The sequence below is a fragment of the Betta splendens genome, chromosome 2, assembly GCF_900634795.4.
Source record: "Betta splendens chromosome 2, fBetSpl5.4, whole genome shotgun sequence".
NCBI lineage: Eukaryota > Metazoa > Chordata > Actinopteri > Anabantiformes > Osphronemidae > Betta > Betta splendens.
Window position 1 is genome coordinate 13,720,322 of NC_040882.2, and position 20,924 is coordinate 13,741,245.

The following is a 20,924-nucleotide window of genomic DNA, read 5'->3' on the forward strand; positions in this document are numbered from 1 at the left end:
TGCGCCCTGCTCCGGCCAGGCTCCGACATTGGTTAGCCGCTTGTCAGGGTCCAGTCACGTGGTGTCACACGGACGGCCATGTTTCCGAAACACAAACAACAAGAAGAGCAGCGACTGGGAGCCAGCAGACACATACTGATACGCAGCAGCGACCGTTGGAGGAGAGCGAGGAAATAATAAAAGAATACACAGAGCACGGCTTTCTGGAAGGACGATTCTGTTGAATTAATGCGTTTACAGTGTTTGGGGAGACCAATGCATGCGATTTATCGGCAATAGACGCAGCGTGCAGACGGCCAGTCTGGTAGCTATAAACAGTGAAGGTAAGACACGGTTCCTCTTTGCTGCTAGCCTGCTAGCATGCTAGCGGCGGCGGCTCGAACGGTGTGGTTTGACCGTTAGCGCACGAGCGAGGCGAGGCTAAGAGGCTGCGCGGCTAAACGGCGGCCTTCCGTCCCAACGTGTTTGTGTTGTTTACGTCGCATTAGCTGGAGCTCAACGCCGACGGCGGCCAGGGGTGGCCGTCCGCACATTGGTGGAGCAGGCCGGGGAGTCTAATTCCGACACTCCGCCCCCTCCGCCATCATATCTGGTGTCTTGCAGCTCCGAGCCAAGGCCTCGACGCTCAGCGCCTGCCGTGTGCTAGCCTCGGTAGCTACCCGTGCATCCCGCGCTTGTTTTGCAACAGAACCGGGATCTGGTGGGGGGAATGTTTCTGTTACGGCCAGTTTCGCCGCATTTGCTACGTTGTCCCGCAGTAATCGGCTACAACGGCGGGCCACGAAGACGTTTAGCGCTGTGTGAAGCTACTGTAGCTAGCAGCTCCTGGCGGTGCGTTAGCGGACGGCGCCGTCAGCCCGAGCTAGTTTTCAGTGTATGTGTAGCGCGTTCGAGTGAAAGTCGATGTTTGCTAAACGTCGGCGTTAGCACGGTTTTACAGGCGCTTGGAATATCTGAAATATATTCATCCCGCCACGTTTTCTGTGTGCAGAATTTTAAAATCGGAATCTAAAACCTCTTGTTGTCAGCAACGTTATTCCTGCGCGACCTTGCTTAACAATTTCTCGCTGCCCGTGTAATACTGGTAAAAGTCCTATATTTTCTATATTGGCCGAGAGTTTGTGAAACTGTAACCAAAGTAGTAAAAATGTTGGTTAGAGCAAAAATATTTTACACAAGCCAAATAAGTAAGTTACATTGTTTATAGTTAGTTTCATTTTTGTCAGGTAGTCAATATTCCAACATTAAATAACAATACCAGCAGTATTTAAACCACGTCAAACGCATTGGTTATGTTTAGTAGTGGCAGCCTTAGGTTTACAGTAAAACCTCAATGACCAGTAGTGGTTGAAGTGATATACAATCAACCTCGTTATTAAACCAATGTGCACACATTAGACCGTAATATTATGGACCTGTTTGTGTTCATAAAGTCACACTAGTTAAAGAACATGAACCAATAATGTTGTTATAATGACTAGTTAGGTTAAGGAAACTGTAGTATTTGCTTGAGTATTATTTGGTGTATTATAAATAAAATGCAATAATAACTGTAAATGATAAGATACTGAGAGGTGTTGTTTGCAGCTTCTTGACAATATGGGCTAAAACTATGTAAGGTTGTTTCTGGCCTCTTGACTGTGTTTGATGCTGTTTCATCCAGTCACCAATGTTTTGGAATTAACTGTTTTTACATTTTGACAAGATGTAAATTTCAGCTTGGCCCTGTAAACTCAGGAAAATGATTTAGAAGGGTTTGTGGCTTAGGCTCCACAAAGAAGTAAAAGCCATTAACTAAGTTGAATTGAGACCAATTGAGACTGGAACCAAACTTGAGGCAAGTCTGGTTATTAAACGAAATTTTTCCCCCAAGAAAACATTACACAAATACATTTCAGCCAATCTACCAAAAACATTTGACAGCTGGTCTAATGAGCTTTAAATGCGTTGTGTCCATTTTAGTCTTTGCGTTGTTCGCACACATCGCCTTTGTAGAGCAGTGTACATCTTCTGCGAAGTGAATCTGGTGTGTAATAATTTGATTCTTATTTACATTTCTAGTATTTGGACAACCAGTACTACAGCCTTTGTTTATTTGAATGGTATAGGTACAATTGTTAGGTGGGAAGTGACGCTACAGGGAACTTTGTCAAAATGTTGCAACTTTAGGTGCAGAGCATGTTGATCCTGATTCATCTGTTTCTGTACTTGAATGTCCTGTGGCACGGCGCCACAGTCTGCACCAATGGAGCGCACACATGCTTAGTGGATTTGAATGCTGCATTTTTGATGTTTACTTCAAGGTCACAGTGACTAAATGATCGCTATACACAGATGTAATGTGCCCTGAGTAGGATAAACTATTGTATGTTAGTTTAACTTGATGCAGTTGAATGTTTTCCCCCAGCTAGAGGTCTCTAACATATATACATTTTTATTTTGTCAGTGGTTTAAAATCCCTGACTAGATTCCACTTGCGATTGAGTACTTTTTTTTTTTTTTAGTGTTATGTTAGTGCTTTACATTTAATTTTGTACATCAGCTAGGGTGACTTACCATTTGATATCTAGACCTGTGCCGCTTTATGCTGTGGCATCTACACCATGACTGCCTTTTTTTTTTGGTTTCAGAACACACAGCTGTGTGCATCACAGCTTGTCGTGTTTGGGATTTTGTAGATGCCAGTCTCTGGCCACGTAAACGCTGACACATCCATGTGTTCACAATGAATTAATGCAGATGAAGTTCCCACCATAAACATTATTGGTTTATGTCTGTGTCACAGTGTAATCTGATCCTAAGGATTTTTTATCAACACTCGCATTGTAATAATTGGGTGAAGTTGCTAATGTGTTATTTTAAGTCAGCAGAATTTGTGAACCCATGATATAAACTACGCACTGATCCCCACAAGTGGAAGTAGTACAAGGGCTCTTTTGTTTAAATGCATGTGAACATGTGTTGCTACTTGTATGGTTTACTTAGCGATAAGGTGGTGTATTTTGTATTTAAAGTGGCAGATGTCTGTTCAGAAACATGTTAAGTAACATTTTACTTAACTTTTAATTATATAGTATCATGCACAGTAAAGAAAAGCTGAATGTTAAATTAGTATTTAAGGTGGGTTGTCCTTTATCTCCACTATGGTATGAGGCAGTGTGGTTATGAGCAGCAAAATGTGACTGTGGTATAAAACAACCATTATTCAAAACAAATTTGACTGTGACCATAATGTTTATGAATGCAAACAGAAAACTCTATCTTTTTACGTATACTTGCCTGCATATTGGTTTAATGTTTGGTATGTTATGTAAAGATCTGCATCCACCTACATGGGTTAGGAACAGCTGGTTCGCAACATCACTAAAAAACATCAATTTTAGATAGCAAATCACCCGTGAGTAGCAGAAACACTGGGACATGATGGAGCACTGAGCTAGAAATAGCTCAGTGTTTCATTTATCCAATGAAGGAATGCCAGTGTTTGTCGCTCAGCTCCGTATGCTGAAACAGATTGATAAATCTAGGGCGCTTCTTTGAGTAAGTCTAGGGTTTGCTGTAAAAATAGTTAAAGGCTACACAATGGCAAAGCACATAGACTTCCTTGCCTATCACAATATAGGCAGACTGCCAAGCTGTGAAAATACAGTTCACCCTTGGCTAATTTGCCAAGTGTCGACTTTAAATGTTCCTCGTTATCTTTCTTAGGCGCTTTTGGCTTCTCTAATCTATATCCCAAATTCTGATAGTATTCTCTTCTCCTCTCTTTCAGTGGTGGAGCACAGGAAATACAGGAGTTACCTAGAGGGTCTCCTTCAGTCCACGTTTCAGTTGGCGCAAGAGAAAACTGCACAGAGCCAGAGAGAGAGAGAGACAAAGGAGAGGAGGACTGCGAGTCGCGTCTGCTCTTGGCAGCTGATCCAGCAGCCTGATCCTTAGTTTTGGCTGTTATTTTGTTCCTGCATTAGCTTTTTTTTTGACGAATCGGTTCATATTTTAACTTAAATGTGAGAGATAACTGCTGTAAAAAGGAAAAAAAAGAAAACATTACTAGCAAGAGTGTTTTATTTTGTTTCACTGTCAATTTCCAAGGTTGTTTTTGTTTGTTTTTTTTATGTTTAACAACCATTTTTGGCTGTGAGTAGCAGGAACTTCCATTCTCCAAACTATCGTCAAACTCCCTTCCTTTTCCTAGTTTGGACCTGATAACCTGGTATTCCTCAAGCACCTAAAACTGGCAGCTATTCTTTTTGTGTCTGTGTGTTTGGGGAGCTCTGTGACCACAGCTTAAGCACCACTCAGCCTTCTAGTCACCTAAGCCTAACTAAAGCCAGCCAGCTCTAGCCTGGTCCAGCTTAGTCCAGCCTGCTCCGATCATCTGGACAGGGTCAGGCATCCATTGGTTTTTGTACATATTTTTTTTTCCAAGTATTATTTATAGCGGGAAATAATGAAATGTGTCTTATTCTCTCTAGATACTCAGTTCTGTGTGGACGTGAGGAATATGACTGCTGAGACTCTTAACTTCGGCCCAGAATGGTAAACCAACTGGATTTTTCTATGAGCTCAGTTTGGAAACACTACTGAATACACAGACTTAAGTCATTCATTGTCATTTTGTCTTCACTCTTCACTATGTATACATGTTATATGTCAAGGACCTAAGGGTTCAATATGTTAAATTTAAGACATATTCCCAAATTAGCAGGCTTGAGCTCGCAACTATCCATTTATGGATTATAGTAACATTTATGGAGATGATGTAATGGTCTATTATTTGGACACTGTTTGTAATGACAGACAGAATCATAAGTACTTTCAGTTTCCAGCTCTTCAAATGCAGGAATATGCTAATTTTCTGTGGCTTGTGTGCTACTAAACCAAATGTTAGGTCCGACAGTAGTAGCACCCTGTGGCCAAACACTACAGCAGGGTCCTTTCCACCTTTCTGTGTTTGGGTTGTTTCTCCCCCTTCTTCCTCCTCTTTCCTCCACCTCTTCTCAGTGAATGTTTGTATAGCAAATGATGGGGGTGGAGGGGCGTAGTTTAGTTTGGTAGCTCTCCATCTCCAACGGCCTGTAACTGCTGTGTGCATTCTTGGTCCAGTGCCAGCCACACAGAATATTTCTCTCTCTACACATCTGCAGCTGCTTTGCTCTGAGTGGCCCTTATGTCCTGTACCCTTTTTAATATAGCTTCACAGCAGTGGCTTCATGTGCTCCCCACATACAGCTGTCTTCTACAACCATTATAAAATTATTTTGACAGTTTGAGGTTTTGTTGGCAGTAGAATCTGTAGATACTGAAATAGTTTTCACCTTAAAAATTAAGTGGATGCAAGTCGGCTGAAAATGTAAAAATGTTTGTGCAGCATGTTTTAGATTTCATGCTTTGTCTGATATAGGGGAAGGAAATGTGAATAAGGTACTAATGTAGGAAAAATATAAGAACATGTTTATTAGTAGTCTGACGTGTATCTTTAATTCACTTCCTATTATTCATAGTAGTGCTGCACCACTTACATTTGCCCTCGATGATATGTTACATGCTGCCAAGTATTCTTGGACAATGCTTTCCATTACCTTTTGCAGTGCACGCCCAGCTCCACATCTTTGTGTTACATATGGTTTTGATGTGGGGCCTGAGTCAATGACACACTTTGTAAAGGCATGTGAATGGAGCCATTGTTAAACAGCAGGCACTGGAAGCCGGTCTGCTAGTAATGGCTTTTAAAAATGAAATCTTGAGATTGGAAAGTTAATATATCATGTCTTTCGAGCCAAGTGTGTTCAGGGGAACCTGCGTAGGAAGACGGATGATTTATTTTAGAACACTTAGCTTTTTTTTCTACTGTTTGAAGATTGATTCTATTCATTTATATTATAGAGTCTGGTCACAGTTATACAACACTGCTCTATTTGTTTGTTATACATTTCAACAGTGGAACTTCTTTCAAATTAAAAAGTAATAATTAATCTTATGTTTATTTATTCCCCTAAATTATGTGAGCTTAATCTTAAAAGCTTAAGTCATTGGCTTTAGTTTGTCACAGAGGAATGTTACTTTCCTGACTGCTGTAATCTGAATAACTTTTTTCTGATGTTAATAAACTTTACAAAAATACATTTTGCCCAAATCTTAGCTAATAACTCTAACAAAGATATAAGATGATATATTATCGTTTGAGAAACAAAAACTTTTATTGCTTCTGCTCACACAGGCTTCGTGCACTGTCCAGTGGGGGGAGTGTGACGTCCCCTCCTCCTTCTCCCGCCATGCCAAAGTACAAGCTGGCCGAGTACCGCTACGGCCGAGAAGAGATGTTAGCACTTTATGTCAAAGACAACAAGGTTGGTGGGCATACTGTCCAAAGTTTGGCTCAGGACAGGATGATTCTGATCCATTTTGCATTTCCATAATGAAGTGATTGGTGCATAAAATCTGTCTCCACAGATCAGGTATTTAAAGTCACCATGAAACTTTAATTTGATTTTGACCTGCTTATGTGCCTGCTGTTGCTTTTAGGTCCCAGAAGACATGCAGGATAAGGAGTTTGCTGCTATTCTGCAAGAGGAGCCCATGCAGCCACTGGCACTGGTGCCTCTCACTGAGGAGGAGCAGGTCTGAGAGAGAGACACACTCCTATTTGTACTTATATCGAAGAGAGGACCTTGAAGTGAGATAATGCCTTCCCTAGCCCCTTACTCTAACATCACAACTAAAGTCAAATGTCTAACCCTTGCTCTAATTCAAACCAAAACTCAATTCTAACATCAGCCCTAAAATCTCATCTTGACAAAATGTCCTCACTTTGGTAGGAAAATAGGTTTTTTTGGTTCTCACTTTGATGCAAGTACACACACACACACACACACACACACACACACACACACACTGATGCTTGCCAATGTATAGCCTCTTTGTGAAGTACACGATGTCACATCTCAAAAGCAAAACTGTTGTGTTGGCTGACAAATGTGGATTTCAGCTTGCATTCCTCACATGCTCCCTTTTGCTCTTTCTATTCTCCCTTGGCAGAGAAACTTCTCCATGTCTGTGAACAGTGTGGCAGTGCTGAGGCTCATGGGAAAGGGAGTGGGTGGGGCTGCCCCAGCTGGAGTGGTCCGAGGACGAGGGGCCACACGAGGCAGTCGAGGTAAAAGCCAAACTAGAAAGACGGCTTCCCAGACACCATTTAGAATGGAAAAGGCAACAAATAAAGTGGAGCTTTAATTCTGCCCAAGTGCGCTTATGATAAATTCACAACCACTTGTGCAATAATCAAGTCCAACACCAACAGAAATAAAGCCCAGAGCCCTTGGCTGAAGCTGCAATGGCTGTTATCCATGGAAAACATTTTATCCAAGCCAACTGGTCAAGTGTTTATTTCCCCTTTTTCTTCCACCATCTTGATGCAGCACTTCCTTTCAGCCTGTCTAAATAGTCTTCCTTTTGTTCAGCCACACCTGTGTTAAACCTCTGGGCTTGTGAACCCACCTTGTGCACACACACAGCGCTCTACTTATGTGAAGGCCAATGTAAACATGTGCTGCCTGATCCAGGACAGCTAAGAATTTTGGCTGGGTTTTATAATCTGCCACTGTGTTGGCAAATCAAATTTATTTGGCAAGAAGTTCTGAGGGTACAGTGGTGTGTTGCAACAATTACCAAATGTTAAGATGATTCTTACTCAACTTAAAAGCATTGTGTGCAGTAAAAAGGGGCTAACATAATCTGCATATTATCTATATAATCAGGACGAGGTCGTGGTGAAGGTGGATTCTACCAAAGAAGTATTGAAGATACGGAGGTGGGCTTTGGCCGCAGTGTCAGAGAGATACACCGCAGCCAAAGCTGGGATGATCGGTAAGAAAAACCCAGCACAAACTAAACTTCTTTAGGCAAGGTCAAATAAATGAAGGCTCCAAAAGGTTTAAGTCATAGTAAAAGCATAAATCATGGGTGGTGAGAGAAGCTGTCAGCCTGGCTAATAAACTCTAATCTGCTCTGGTATTTTTGTAGGATCTTGCTGTTGTGGGGTAATTTATCTCAGATTTGCAGGCATTGGCTCTTATCTGCTAGATCGCAATAAAGTTATTTATTTAGTAAATTCATGGACCTGGATAAAATGTGAAAATTGGTTTCAGTTGTGACAAGTTTCACATTTCAGCTGGATGCGTTTTGCTATAATACAAACTATATTTGAGCTTGTTTTTTCTTCTTCTCGGTTTATCAGCATATGTAAACCAATTTCCCTCCTTTTCTCAGGGGTGAGCGTCGATTTGAGAAGCCGCTGCGCCGGGAGGTGGGGCGTCCTGGCTTTGAAGAGTCTGGGGGTCCCGGGGGTCCAGGGAGGAAAGAGTACACAAGGGCTGACAGCGATAACTGGCGCACCCTCCGGGAGGAGCAGCAGGAGGAGGAGGATGGGGACCCGGGCAACAGCTGGAGACTTACGGGAGCCCGCAGAGATGGTTAGATATAACATCTTTTAAATATTTTAGTTCAATCTCAAATTTGTGTGTTTAAAATATTAGCTGTACCTAAGATGGTGACCTTTCCATTTCCTTTTTAAAATGCATAGTTTGTGCTCACGCAATCTATGATAAAACCATATTGTCCATATTAGTGCTTTTACAGAATTTATAACGAAATTTTTACAATTGAGCATTGTTACAGTTTCTATGTTATATTTAGCTATGTCGATCAATCATACTGTATACAGTGGAAAACTTCAGTAGTATTCCACATCTTACACCATTTGCCTTAGAGTCAGTTCTAGAGTGTATGTTGTAGATCTAGCTCTAACGGCAGTTCTGCTGACATCTAGTGGCTAGTTTTAGTTTCTAACAGGGCTGTCCTTAAAAGCTGCTGTTTTGAGGGCTCCAAAATTAAAGAGTCTGTGACGTTCTTCAGACAGCACATGTTCAGTGCCACAATGTAGCTCATGACAGCAGAGCAGCCCCTGGAGGTCAGACACAACAAATCCCAAGACTTAAGCACATGACTGACTAGGTGGGAGAGGGCCATGACACTGTTATAAAACCTTGTTTTTGTGCCTTTTGTATTAGAAACCCAGTCAATTGTGTTGATATTATATGATAGTCCCCTTTGGGCATTGTATTTGAAATCACTTACATTGATATGTTTTCAGATGGCGGTCCTCGCTCAGCAGGCTGGCGGGACCATGGAGGTCCAGGTGAGGGTCGGAGAAAGAAGTTTGATTTTGAGTTCCGTCGACATGGAGGCAGTGATGGATTGGAAGATGACAGGGACGGCCTACCTGAGTGGTGTACAGATGAGGAAGATGGAGCAATGGGAACTTTTGATTCCTCTGGAGCATTCATGCCTATGAAGGTGTGTTTATTTTACTTACGTCTCGTTGGAGACAGACCTCAGTTGGGGGATCTGTTTTGTTCATTTTAAAAAAGAAAGAATAAATAATTTTATTTTGACACTAACCATGAATGAAACAAGCATCTGCCTTACTTTTATTTGTTACTCACTCTCTCTTTGACTGTTAGAAGGGTGGCAAGGAGACCATTTTGGAGGAAGAGTTGGAATTCAAGGGGATAGAGGAGGAGGAAGAGGAGGACACCCACATTGAGAGGAATGGTGCTGAAGCAGACAGGGACATGGGTGAGGAAAGATCAAATCTTTTGGAAATTGGCGGTTTCACATCTTATCACTAAAAATCTCCCCCTGACCAGAAACCAACTAAAGTCCTTTTTACCTTTGCTGTCATCTACAGAGAGTAAAGAATCTGTCTCTGCTGCAATTGATGTTGAGGTGAAGCCAGCATCACCTTCCTCTTCTCCCCTAACTCACTGCACTCCTCCATCGCTGGAGCCCCAACCCAGCAGCGCAGGCCCAGTGGTGGATAGCACTCAGCTGAGCAACAGCATCAGCCACCCTCTCAAGGTCAACAGCACACTTGGTGAAGGTATGTTCATTCCAGATGTCTTGTTGCTGTGTTCAGTGTAGACTGAACTTGAGAAAATTGCTGATTGCGCTCCAGTTTTAATTTAAATTTAGTAGCAAACTCTACTCTGTTTCTGACCTTTTTTTCTCATTTCATGTCATGAAGGATGTCTTGCTTGGGTTTATTTGGTTGCTTTGTTCATGGAACTTTAACCACTATAACTTTTGATTCCAACATGCTGCAGGGGATGTAGTAATCAAAGTGTGCTTTTAGGATTTATTTAGGGAACTTAAATTGTTTTTGAATATTACGTCTCTCTCTGCTCACAAACATATAACCATTAAACATTGTGTGGGTGTGTGGTTATTCTACAATGTTGACATTTTGGTTTGATATACAATATGTTTTGCCCCAGTCATTCAATATCTTGTTTACTGACCCCACGGTTTCTGCTGAATCAAATCCAGAGCCAGTAGGTGGCTCTGCCCCCAGCATCATCTTTCCAGAAATAGACTGACTAAAAATAGGACCCATTGTTTTAATAATGTTGTTTCTTCTTGTTTTTGTGACAGACATGTCTCCAGTTGGAGGCTCCAAGGCCCAGCAGAGCTCCATTCCTGTCACCTCCTCAAACCTGCCTCCCCCACCTCCTTCCTCTGCTGCTCCACTCCTCCCTCCTCCTGGTGGAGACATTGAGGACGATGAAGGCATGAAGCATCTGCAGCAGGTTGGAATAACTGCCATCATTCAAACAGTAGTCTTATTATTATCAGTTCATAATAAAAGCTACATTGAACTTGACAGTCTTTCTTACTTAGAAGCATGTCTGTTGAGTTTTTTATACTCTTTGCATTAATTTAACAATCAATGTGTGTGTATTTGCATAGGAAGCAGAGAAGATGGTGGCATCACTGCAAGACACCTCTTTGGAGGAGGAGTGTTTCACTCAGGCTCTGCAGCAGCAAGAGAGCAGGAACACAGCAGCCGCTTTGCCACTGACTCACGAGGCTGCTATGAAGTGGTTTTATAAAGACCCACAAGGAGAGATCCAAGGTATAGGCATACACTGTCTATTTATACGTTGTAAAAAAGACTTGTGTACCAATACCTAAATGGCAATATCAGTGTGTACAGGTGCTTGGACTCCAGTAAAGAACCTGACCTGGATAGGCGTTGTAAAGTCATATCTATCTTCTACCGTCTTGCAGGTCCATTTACCACCGTGGAAATGTGTGAGTGGTTTCAGGCCGGCTACTTCACCATGACCCTGCTGGTAAAGCGCGGCTGCGATGAGGGCTTCCAACCTCTGGGGGATGTCATCAAGATGTGGGGCCGTGTCCCCTTTGCCCCAGGGCCCTCCCCGCCGCCCCTGCTGGTGAGGCAGCCACCACCAGCGCAGCGCCCGCAGCCCGCCCGGGGTCCCACTGGGACTGTGAGTCAGATCTCAGCAAACCTTTAGTATGGGGAGGGGAGCGTGAATGAGATGGATGACTGATCAACCAAAATTTAATTTTGTACTGCCCTTATCAACAAATGTGGTCACTTGCCATTTGAATATGGCACAGTTAATGTACTTAAGATATTTTGAAGAAATGATAAACTACTTCATTGTTATTTTGTAATACAATATTGATGGGCATAAATGCTTTTGATCAGTGTGTAGAACACAATCCGGTAAAAGAAAACGTCTTGTAAAATTTGCTGCATGTGTGTATATGGTATGTCCTTGATAATTTTGATTCACTTGTATTGGACTTGATTGGACTTGGTAATCACTGTTTGAACGTCCATTGTATTTTCTTTGCTTGCGCACTCTCCTATTCAGGGCAACCTGGACCAGGAGCGCCTGAAAAAGCAACAGGAGCTAGCAGCAGCAGCAGCTCTTTATCAGCAGCTTCAACAGCAGCAGCTATTTCAGATCATTAACAGGTGAGATCACTGGTGATGTAGCCTGCACCTCACATATTAGTTTATGCCACTGTATAAGCAAATGGTGACGTTCGATTGTGTTCCAGGTGCAGTGAGCAGAGTATGATGCCTTCGATGAACAGGTCGATGTCAGTGCCAGATACAGGGTCCATGTGGGACATGCATACCTCAGCTTCACAGTCGTCAGGTACGTTCTAGCCACAGCTAGTTATGCACACAAGTGCAGTGTTGGATCATCAGTTACATCGGGTGCGGGTAATGCATTAATTAACTTGTGATTTCCCTGTAGGCGGTGAAGCCAGTCTTTGGGACATAACAATGAATCCTTCTACTCAGGGTCCAACTCTAGAACAGCTTCAAAAGGTGGCCACACAATTTTGTATTATACATATTTATAGTATGTTAGTTGCCAACACTGTTTTCAAAAGAAATCCAAAGCCATAAAGCTTTTACCCACACAATATTTCGACTACTGCTTTTTGCCCTTCAGCTCCAACAGGAGAGGCGAGACGCTGAACTCAGGGCGAAACGGGAGGAGGAGGAGCAGCGTAAGCGGCGGGAGGAGAAGAGGAGGCAACAGGAGGAGCAGAAAAGGAGGGAAGAGGAGGAGATTTTCAGGCGCAAGCAGGTGAGATAATGGAAGGAGTTTTATTCCTCACTTTTCATCTTGACAGTTCACGTGTAACATTTAAATGGGCACCACAATTTCTGAAGTCTTTTTCTTATAATCCAAATTATGAATACAATACAATAAAATAATTCCAAATGATCCGCATATCTGATTTAAACTAGTGATTTGCTTTTCTTACTCTTAATGTTGACTTGTTATTATTTTCCTGTAGTGCCGTCAGCAACAAGAACTTATTATGAAGTTGCTGCAACAGACCCCCCAGCAGCAGGGTCCAGGGGCAGGCAGCTCAGGCTGGAGCGGGGCTCCCTCTGGGCTCAGCAAGGCAGGAAAACCCCAGACTCTGCTGGAAATGCACCAGGAAACCGAGAGACTCCTAAAGCAGCAACAGCAGCAGAGAGCCCAGCGAGACCGGGTGAGTGTCTGGTAGATAATTGTAAGGTCATGTAAGCATTATGTAAGATTTGCAACCTGAAAGTGATATTCATAATAATCTACCTGATTGATTTCTCCACATCCAGCATTCTGGCCTGTCAATGGGGAGTTCCTCCCTGGGAGGGCAGTGGGTGGATGGTGTGGGAATGTGGGGCGGGCCTGGAGGTATGGATGGTAAAGGCAGCAGTGGAGGCTCCTCAGGCAGCATGGGCATGTGGGACGAGGCTGTGAAGAACCAATCCAGCCTGCGTGGCAGCAGCAACAACAACATGGGCTTGAAGAACAGCCGCAGTAGCCCCTCTCTCAGGTACACAATATCAGATTAAACAAAATAAATGGAAATTTTCATAGTCTGACATAGTGTTGTATATGTCTCACAACTGTTTTTAATTTGACAAAGATTTTCCCCTTTTCCTGCGTTTCAGCAGTCATCCTTACATGATGCGCAAACGGACAGAGGAGGAAGAGAAGCTGCTGAAGCTGCTGCAGGGCATGAAGCAGGATGGCTTCACTACCTGGTGTGAACAGATGCTGCATGCTCTCAACACCTCTGCCAACAACTCCTCCTCCTCTCTGGATGGTAGGATGCTGAGCTTTTATGTTTTTTGTAGTGAGGAGAGTTCATCTTTGGATTATGCAATGAACTTCTGTTTTAATATTTTAGTATTTGTATCAGTTAATTAAATCTAGCTTCAGCCCCCACAGTTACACCGTGGCATAAAATTTAAAGTGGATTTGTCCTGATTTAGTTGCTACAATAGTGGCATACCTGAAGGAGGTGGAGTCTCCCTATGCAGTGCTGGACTTCATCCGGTCCTACCTAGGGGACACTGTGGAAGCCAAAGAATTCGCCAAACAGTTTCTGGAGCGACGTGCCAAACAGAAAGCCAACCAACAGAGACAGCAGCAGCAGGTATGTCCATACATATCTAAGGGTTTGCCAGTCAAAAACTTAAGACTAATAAACATCCACCCTAGTTTGCCATGTTCTTCCTGTTTATACACAGAATGCAAGATTTAAATTAAAAAGGTTAATTAACAAATCAACTGATACAATATGTGCATTTCTTTCCGTTTTTAGTCTTAGAGAGAACAGATTCTTTTTACTTGTTTTTTAAATTAGTAAAAACAGCTTATCATAATCAACTGTAATGACTGCTACAACTTCCACCTTTCCTCTTTTTTATTGTCTCAGTTATCAAAGGAAGTGGCTGGATTGAACATGAACTTCCCTCTGCAGGTAAACCTGAAATGTTTCTGTGCACATAGCTCTGACCCAGTCAGTGATTGTTAGTTTGGAGGGACTGTCGTTGATTTTATCTCCTGCTGTCACAACAGCTCTGACATTTGTTTAGCAGCCAATGTAAAGAATGTTCCACGTTGTGAGTTAATGGTCCTCACACTTCAGGAAACAATAGTTGAAGACAAACTGGTTTGTGTGGATTTACTGTTAACTCTGACACATGACACTGATTTACTAGTAATCTAATCTTTTAAAAAAACTTTTAATAGTAGCAAGCACACACAGCACTCATCTTTAGCGGTGCAGTATAGCAAATGAGTTCAGCAATCAGTTGTTCAACCTGGCTAAACTTCCAATCATCTACTCTGTTAGGACTCAATGCGAGGTATGAATCCAAGCACCCTGCAGTCCATGTTTCAAGCCAACCACATGAGCAAGGCTGGTCTCTATGACAACCAGGGGGGAAAGATGAAGAAAAAACAGCCCATGATGCTGCACTCTGACCCCAGCATCTTAGGTATGTCAACTCTCCAGCATTACTTTTTCACAGTATGTTTATACACTCTAAACACCTCTAGTGTTAAATAGCCAGAATACAGATGATTATACAAAATAGATTTATCCAAGACACCAGCTATAGAGTCCTATAAAAGTCAAAATGGACAGTGGAAATCTGTGACATGTAGGCAGTTAATGTTAAGTACTTGTAAATAATACTTTACCTTCTCCCCAAAGCTACTATTTGATTATGTACAGTTGAGACAGTCTGGTCATTTCAGTACTACCTGTCTCCAGAATATTCCATATATCCCATACTCTAAACTCACCCTCTGGATCTCCGTTTCTGCAGGGTACTCATTCCACAACGCAGGCGAGTGTCTGAGCCTGAATGAGATGGAGATGGTGGAGGATTACTGATGTGACGCAGCGCAGCAGCAATAGCTACCTGAGGCCTTCTTGTCTTTTAATCAGACAAACCTGATGACGAATGTGCACTGCTGGGGAAACCAGGGGAGTGTGGGCAGGAAAGGAGCAAGTATGAGGGGAGGTGCAGGGTGGAGGTGACTATATCTGCACCTCCCACTCTTTCCCTCTCTCTGGAAAGAAATCGAGGGCTCCTTGCTACATAAGTTAATCACTTAAGCAGGGGGTTAATAAGGGTGAGGTTAAAAGGAAGATGGGTATCCTCTGGCACTCAAAAGATTAAGCACCTTATACTGAAGTAATGCACTTTATTGAGATGGGATTTGAATAGTTTTGTTTTTTTTTCTGTGTGCATGTGTGTTCGGCAGCAGCGCTCATGTGGTGTCTGTGTGTGTTAACACAGTATCCATGTGCATGTGCAGCGAACTGGAAGAGGGTGGTAAACCAGTTTGTAGGGTGAATGGTCGGGCTGTTAGGTTTTCAAAGTCAGGGGGACCTTTAGTTGAAACCTTATCAGAGAGCAAATCCTTTCTCGAAAGACAAACACTGTTGATATTTCTCTTGTTTAGCATTTTTTACGTTTATATAAAAGTAAAGCTATTGAAAATGGATTATAAAAACTTGAAGATTTGCACTTGCCTATATAAATGACAAAAACAACAAAAAAATCCAACAAATGGGGTTTAGTTATAGAAGTGAATATTTTGTGAATGTGTATGAATGACTGGGAGAGTGACTGATGTGTGATGCTTGGTTTATTTCAGTGATTATACCAGTCTGCACAATGTTGTTGTTTTTTTTCTTTTTTTTTTGTTGCTTACCAAGATGTATGAAACATAAGAGGCCATTTTTGTCTTTTATTCAAATAGTTTTAGTTAATTTTGTATTCTCATTTTGAGAGCGTGTGTGTGTGTGTCCCTTCTCCAAACAGGGACATTTGAGTGTGAATGACAGAGAGGGAGGACGAGAGAAGGCAATTGCACAACACATCCTTTCTCTCACCAGCTCTTCATCCCCATAAACGAAATAGAAATGCATACATTTGTAAATGTTAGCTTTGCGTTCGTCACATGACGGCCGCTACTATTTTGTTTCCCTCAGCTTCTCCCCATGGGGACCTGTCTCGACTAGCAGACAGGGCGAATCATGAGGGGCATTACTGTGTGTGCATCACATTGAGACTGTGTGTGTGTGTGTGTGTGCGCGTGTGCATGTGTTGAGAGTGCATGTTAATTTACAGTTCATAGAAATGAGTTAAGACTACAGGTACTCATTTTGAATACATGTGCTTTTTTGTATGTGTATGAATGCACATTTGTGCCTAAGAACTTGGATAAGGTGTGTGGCCATTGAGACATTAACTCTTTTTTTGAGAGCGAGTGTGATGTGTCAGTGCTCAGCACAGTGTATGTAAAGTATGTAAGTTTATATCGTAAATAATTCTAGTTCAGTCTAGGGGTGATCCATCAGAGGGTTAGTCCAGTCTGTTTTCCTGGGGTGTGATCACGTTGCCTTTTGTCAGCTCTCGAACTTGTGAATGAAAGGTGTCGAGTTTCTGACTCTGAAAAAAATATATAGCATCTTAATGTGCAGCTGCACAGAACGGTGCATGAAATGTTAGCATATTGTGTTACTTATTCGTTGTTGCAATTTGATAATGACGAGTTTCTTTTTTTATGGAAAATATATATGAATATATACATTATATACAAAGTTTAAAAGTATTTCAACTAAGATAATGAGCACTTGGGGCTGCTATTTTTGTTTTTAATTTTCTTTTTCCTCAATTTGTTTTTCATTTTTGTTTCATTATCGCCATGTGAAGTGTGTGTATTATTTCTTTCTTAAGAAAACATTGAATGTATTCCAAAAAACGACAAGAAACCTGTGCTGATACCAGATTTTTTTGTTTTTCCTCAGAAGATTTCAAAAATGGAAACAAAATACAAAAAAAGCGTCAGAGTTTAGAGAGTTTTGTTTTTTTATTTACACAGTAGAGAAGGAAAAAAAAACTTGGAATGGATACAGTTGAACACACTGCCTCTACAATCCTGGTCGTACAAATAGTGACTAAGATTTCAAAGAAAGAACTCTTTCTATTCCATACTGGAGCTTTGGTTGTTTACAAGCCACATGGATATCTGTGGGTGCAGTTTTTTTTCCGTTTTTTATTTTTTGTTCCCACAAAATGGGTGGGGTTTGCAAGTGCGCTTCTGCCATAAGGACATTGAGTGTTTGTTTTTTGTTGTTGTTTTTTTGAGAAAAAGTGGCAGGCTTCACAATAACATGGACACGATCATTTAACTGGACGTCTTGGGTGGGCGTGGATCTTGAAACTTGATCAACCGTGGAGGCAGGAGAATCAAGGATCCACTCTGTTTTACACAGAACAGAGTGCAGGGCTGCATAACCATAGAGGGAACTGAGAAGGCGATATAAGTACACCTGCTTTAGTGCACTTGTCTTCACCTCAACCCTCATAAGCACTCACACCCTGCCCTCACCAACTCACCTATGCACTTTTGTTCATTCAAGCTGTGAGGTACCATTTTGGGGATGGGAGCACAATTACACCAGGAGGATTGCTACGACTTTGAAACAGTCATGGAAAAGAGATTCCCAAACTGAAAAAAAAAGACTTGAGAAGCCTGTCTTCTCCCACCTCCTGTATATAACCATATTTTTGTATTACCTTTAAAAGTAGAAAGAAAATTTGCGAATGGATGAAGGAAAAATTCATGAGACAATGATAATATGGAGTGAATGTTCTTCATGAAAACAAATGTTTTTGAATATAGTTTGAGACTTGCTATAATTTGCCAGTGTCCCCAACATAATTTGGGGGTTGGAGGGGATGACCACATCGAAAATGGAGGTGGATGGACATGCTACAGTGGCTCCAAGACTGAGTTGTTTAGCAAACTGGACGTCACAATGGCTACAAAGAGTGTTTGATCAAGATATGCAGTGAAGAGGCAGACATGGCAAAGAGCTGTTGGAAAGGATAATTCCACTTCAAATCACTTCCAACCTGACAACTGCCTTGGAGCTGTACAGTAATACAGGACAAAATCGAGTCACATTGGTATGTTTTGCTGGTCTCTTGCATGACTTGATCCTTTTTTTTACGGGTGGTGCTGTGTTTCTAACTGGATTGTTTACAGTGTGGTGATTAGCTTATTCAATTTTTTTTGTCTTCTCACAGGTGTTGGCTGTGCTTCATTTGCTGCCCTCCGTAAGGAGGATCTTATCTACAGTCAACCCATTAACCAGTTGATTCTATACCTGTCCATTGAACTAAAACCCTAAGAAACATTTCTGTCTTGACCTCGGAATGGACTGGCCATTGGCATTATCAGTTGGACAGTAACCAAATGAAGTTACAAGTTTACTGGCTGTGGATTCCATCTGTGTTGGAAGAAGAGTAACACGCTGCCCAGATGTTGTCATCCACTCCATCCTGACCCAACTCTGGGGTCATTGCATGGAGGCCTTCTAACCAGCTGGATACTCCCAACAAGACATCGGAGACAAAGAAATGGGGTTGGATTTTTGGTGAACATGGCTAGATGATATCTAACCCACCAACTGTGGAATTGGATGAACAGAGAGAATTGTACAAACAAAGACTTGACAGAACACCTACATGAAACAAAACATGGATACACTTCACATACATTCTCGAGTTCAAAGGAGTGGCAGACACACTACATGCACACCTGCAGCAAAGGCAACCTAAACTCAGTTACAATGGCTCTCCCACGGAACCACAGCTGCACACATAACAGGGCTACATCAATCATACAAGAATTTTACAGACACACACACAAGCATCATTGCTCATCAGTATAAATCAAATGAGCTGTGTAAATAATGTAAAACTTTGTGCTTTGATTTTGCTTGTAGTGGGTTTTGCTTTAATTCTGTTCAACATGCCTTAAATTGTATAAATCAGTCCTGAACGGCTAAAATGTTCTCAAAATGATGACCTTAAGTTGGAAACCACCTTGTTTACTATGTTCTAAAGTTTAAGGTTGATTTCTGCTGGCTAACAGAACAATGTTCTGTATTAACCTGATAAATGTACATCTAATTACCATGAAAGTTACTAGTTAGCTACAGAATAGAGGGTGTTTTTCTGCTGGTGGTTACCTTTTGTTGCCCTTTTGGGTTTCTTAGTATGAAGAGTGGATTTGTTCTAATTTCCTGTTTTGATTATTGGTAAAGGTGCAGGCTCAATAAAGGGCTGAAGCCTGTGTCATTTGGAGCTGAGCTGTCTATTGGGGTGAGACACAAAGCATTGGCCTAAAGGACCGTGAGATAAATGTTTTTGGACATGTTGCTTCAAGCAAAATGCATCCTTCTTGATCAGGTTCTCTTCAAACTGACAAACAAGTTTGAGCTCTTTGCTTTATTTTACACTCCCGAGATTTAATGTATTGGGAAATACAGGGTGCTTTATTAATATTTTTTTTAGTGTTGAGATGATGACTCAGGCTTATATAAGGAGCATGAGTGTTAAAGCAAGCTTACACAATTTTGTAATATTTGTGGGTTTTGACACTAACACCCCTGCATCTGGTAGTGCTGCTGAGCTTCTCTGATCGCACTGAATAGATAAGGAATCTACAACACAATCAGCTGTGTTGTAGAAAAGAAAATCGAGGTCTGTGTGCAGCATCTTGTTCTAGGTGTTTATATCTAAATGGTGTTGCAAGATTAGTGCTTTTAATCAATCTGTAGTTTATATCCCTGCTTATTAAACCAGATACAGATTTTAATCCTAGCAGCAACTGATGTCAGCTTAGCTTTATTGGTACATTTTGCTGAGCTGAGGGTTTTTGTGGTTATTCATCTGCCATAGCTAAAAAAGTAACTACACTAGGCTCAAGGGCATAACTGTAGAATTGATAATAAATATGAAGATGGTTTAAAAGATTGTTGCTAAAACTTGACTTTAATTATGGCTAAAATTATCAGGTCTCGTTTGTAACTGTCCTTTACTTATGCTTGACATTTTTAAACACTTATTAGTTGTCTTTCATGTTTAAACCAGTTGTTTTCTTTTGTTTTACTGAACTACGAAGGCTTTTATGATCAGGTAACAGCTTGTATTTTCAAAAAGCCCTGGATTCTTGTTTGCTTTTTTTTTAGTTGGTGTTGTTGAAAAGATCCTGTCACAGCCTGCCCCTAATAATTGTTTCGAAGCTGATCATCCGGTTCTTGGTAGCTCTGGTTGTAGCAGTTCCAGCAGCGCTGGCCAGGAAAAAAAGGTCTACCCCAGTCAGCTCAGCTCCTTTTGCTTCATATGTCTTGAATGTTGTTAAAGTAACAGCATACACGTAATTAAACTGTTTTGGAAAAGAACAACTGAAAGATGTGTAAATAGCTTGGCTTTTTTGTTTGAAGAACAAAATAAATACTAAATAAATAGCATTTAGCAGGTACTGAGTTCGTGGAGATTATTTTCTTCTTTCCTGTAATAATGAGTTTTTTTGTGTGTATTGACAGAATGAACATGAGCTAACCCTGATTCTTGCTAAGAAAAAGATCTCCGCGAGAGCCGTAAGTCTCGCGATAGCTCCAGACAACTTCATATAAACTTGTAAATGGAGGCGGGAAGTATCCTATCGGAAGGCAGGCTTTACATTTCTTAGGCTTTAGAATTTTTTGCCGGTGTTTGGTGATACGCCGCTGAAGAGAAGACTGTACTCAGCCAAAGTGTGAACACAACCCGAAGCCAGACAAGCCACGACACACGTATGTAGCATCACACTGCTAGCGTGAGCTAATGCTAACATGCGCTAACGGTGCCGTCTGCGGTCTTGTGGACGGATGGCTTAAGT

General features: G+C 41.6%; 1 protein-coding gene across 4 annotated transcripts; it reads left to right on the forward strand.

Annotated features, from left to right (window-relative positions):
* The first annotated feature begins 99 nt into the window (after positions 1–99).
* gigyf1a (GRB10 interacting GYF protein 1a) lies at positions 100–20,525 on the forward strand. Of its 4 annotated transcripts, none has more exons than XM_029142703.2 (26): positions 100–323; positions 3,773–4,387; positions 4,476–4,539; positions 6,221–6,350; positions 6,526–6,621; positions 7,039–7,156; positions 7,758–7,866; positions 8,269–8,471; positions 9,152–9,354; positions 9,525–9,636; positions 9,749–9,940; positions 10,492–10,646; positions 10,807–10,972; positions 11,128–11,351; positions 11,745–11,848; positions 11,935–12,035; positions 12,138–12,211; positions 12,339–12,476; positions 12,691–12,891; positions 12,998–13,218; positions 13,337–13,491; positions 13,661–13,824; positions 14,107–14,151; positions 14,527–14,671; positions 15,005–18,163; positions 18,284–20,525. In XM_029142703.2, the coding sequence occupies exons 3-25, from the start codon at positions 4,505–4,507 to the stop codon at positions 15,070–15,072; spliced, it is 3,159 nt and encodes a 1,052-aa protein (XP_028998536.1). In that variant the 5' UTR covers positions 100–323; positions 3,773–4,387; positions 4,476–4,504; the 3' UTR covers positions 15,073–18,163; positions 18,284–20,525. The 4 variants fall into 4 exon arrangements, with proteins under 4 accessions (XP_028998536.1, XP_028998534.1, XP_028998535.1 ...); XM_029142701.3 differs by having other exon boundaries at positions 101–323; positions 9,522–9,636; XM_029142702.2 differs by having other exon boundaries at positions 101–323; positions 9,522–9,636; positions 13,340–13,491.
* Positions 20,526–20,924: the final 399 nt, after the last annotated feature.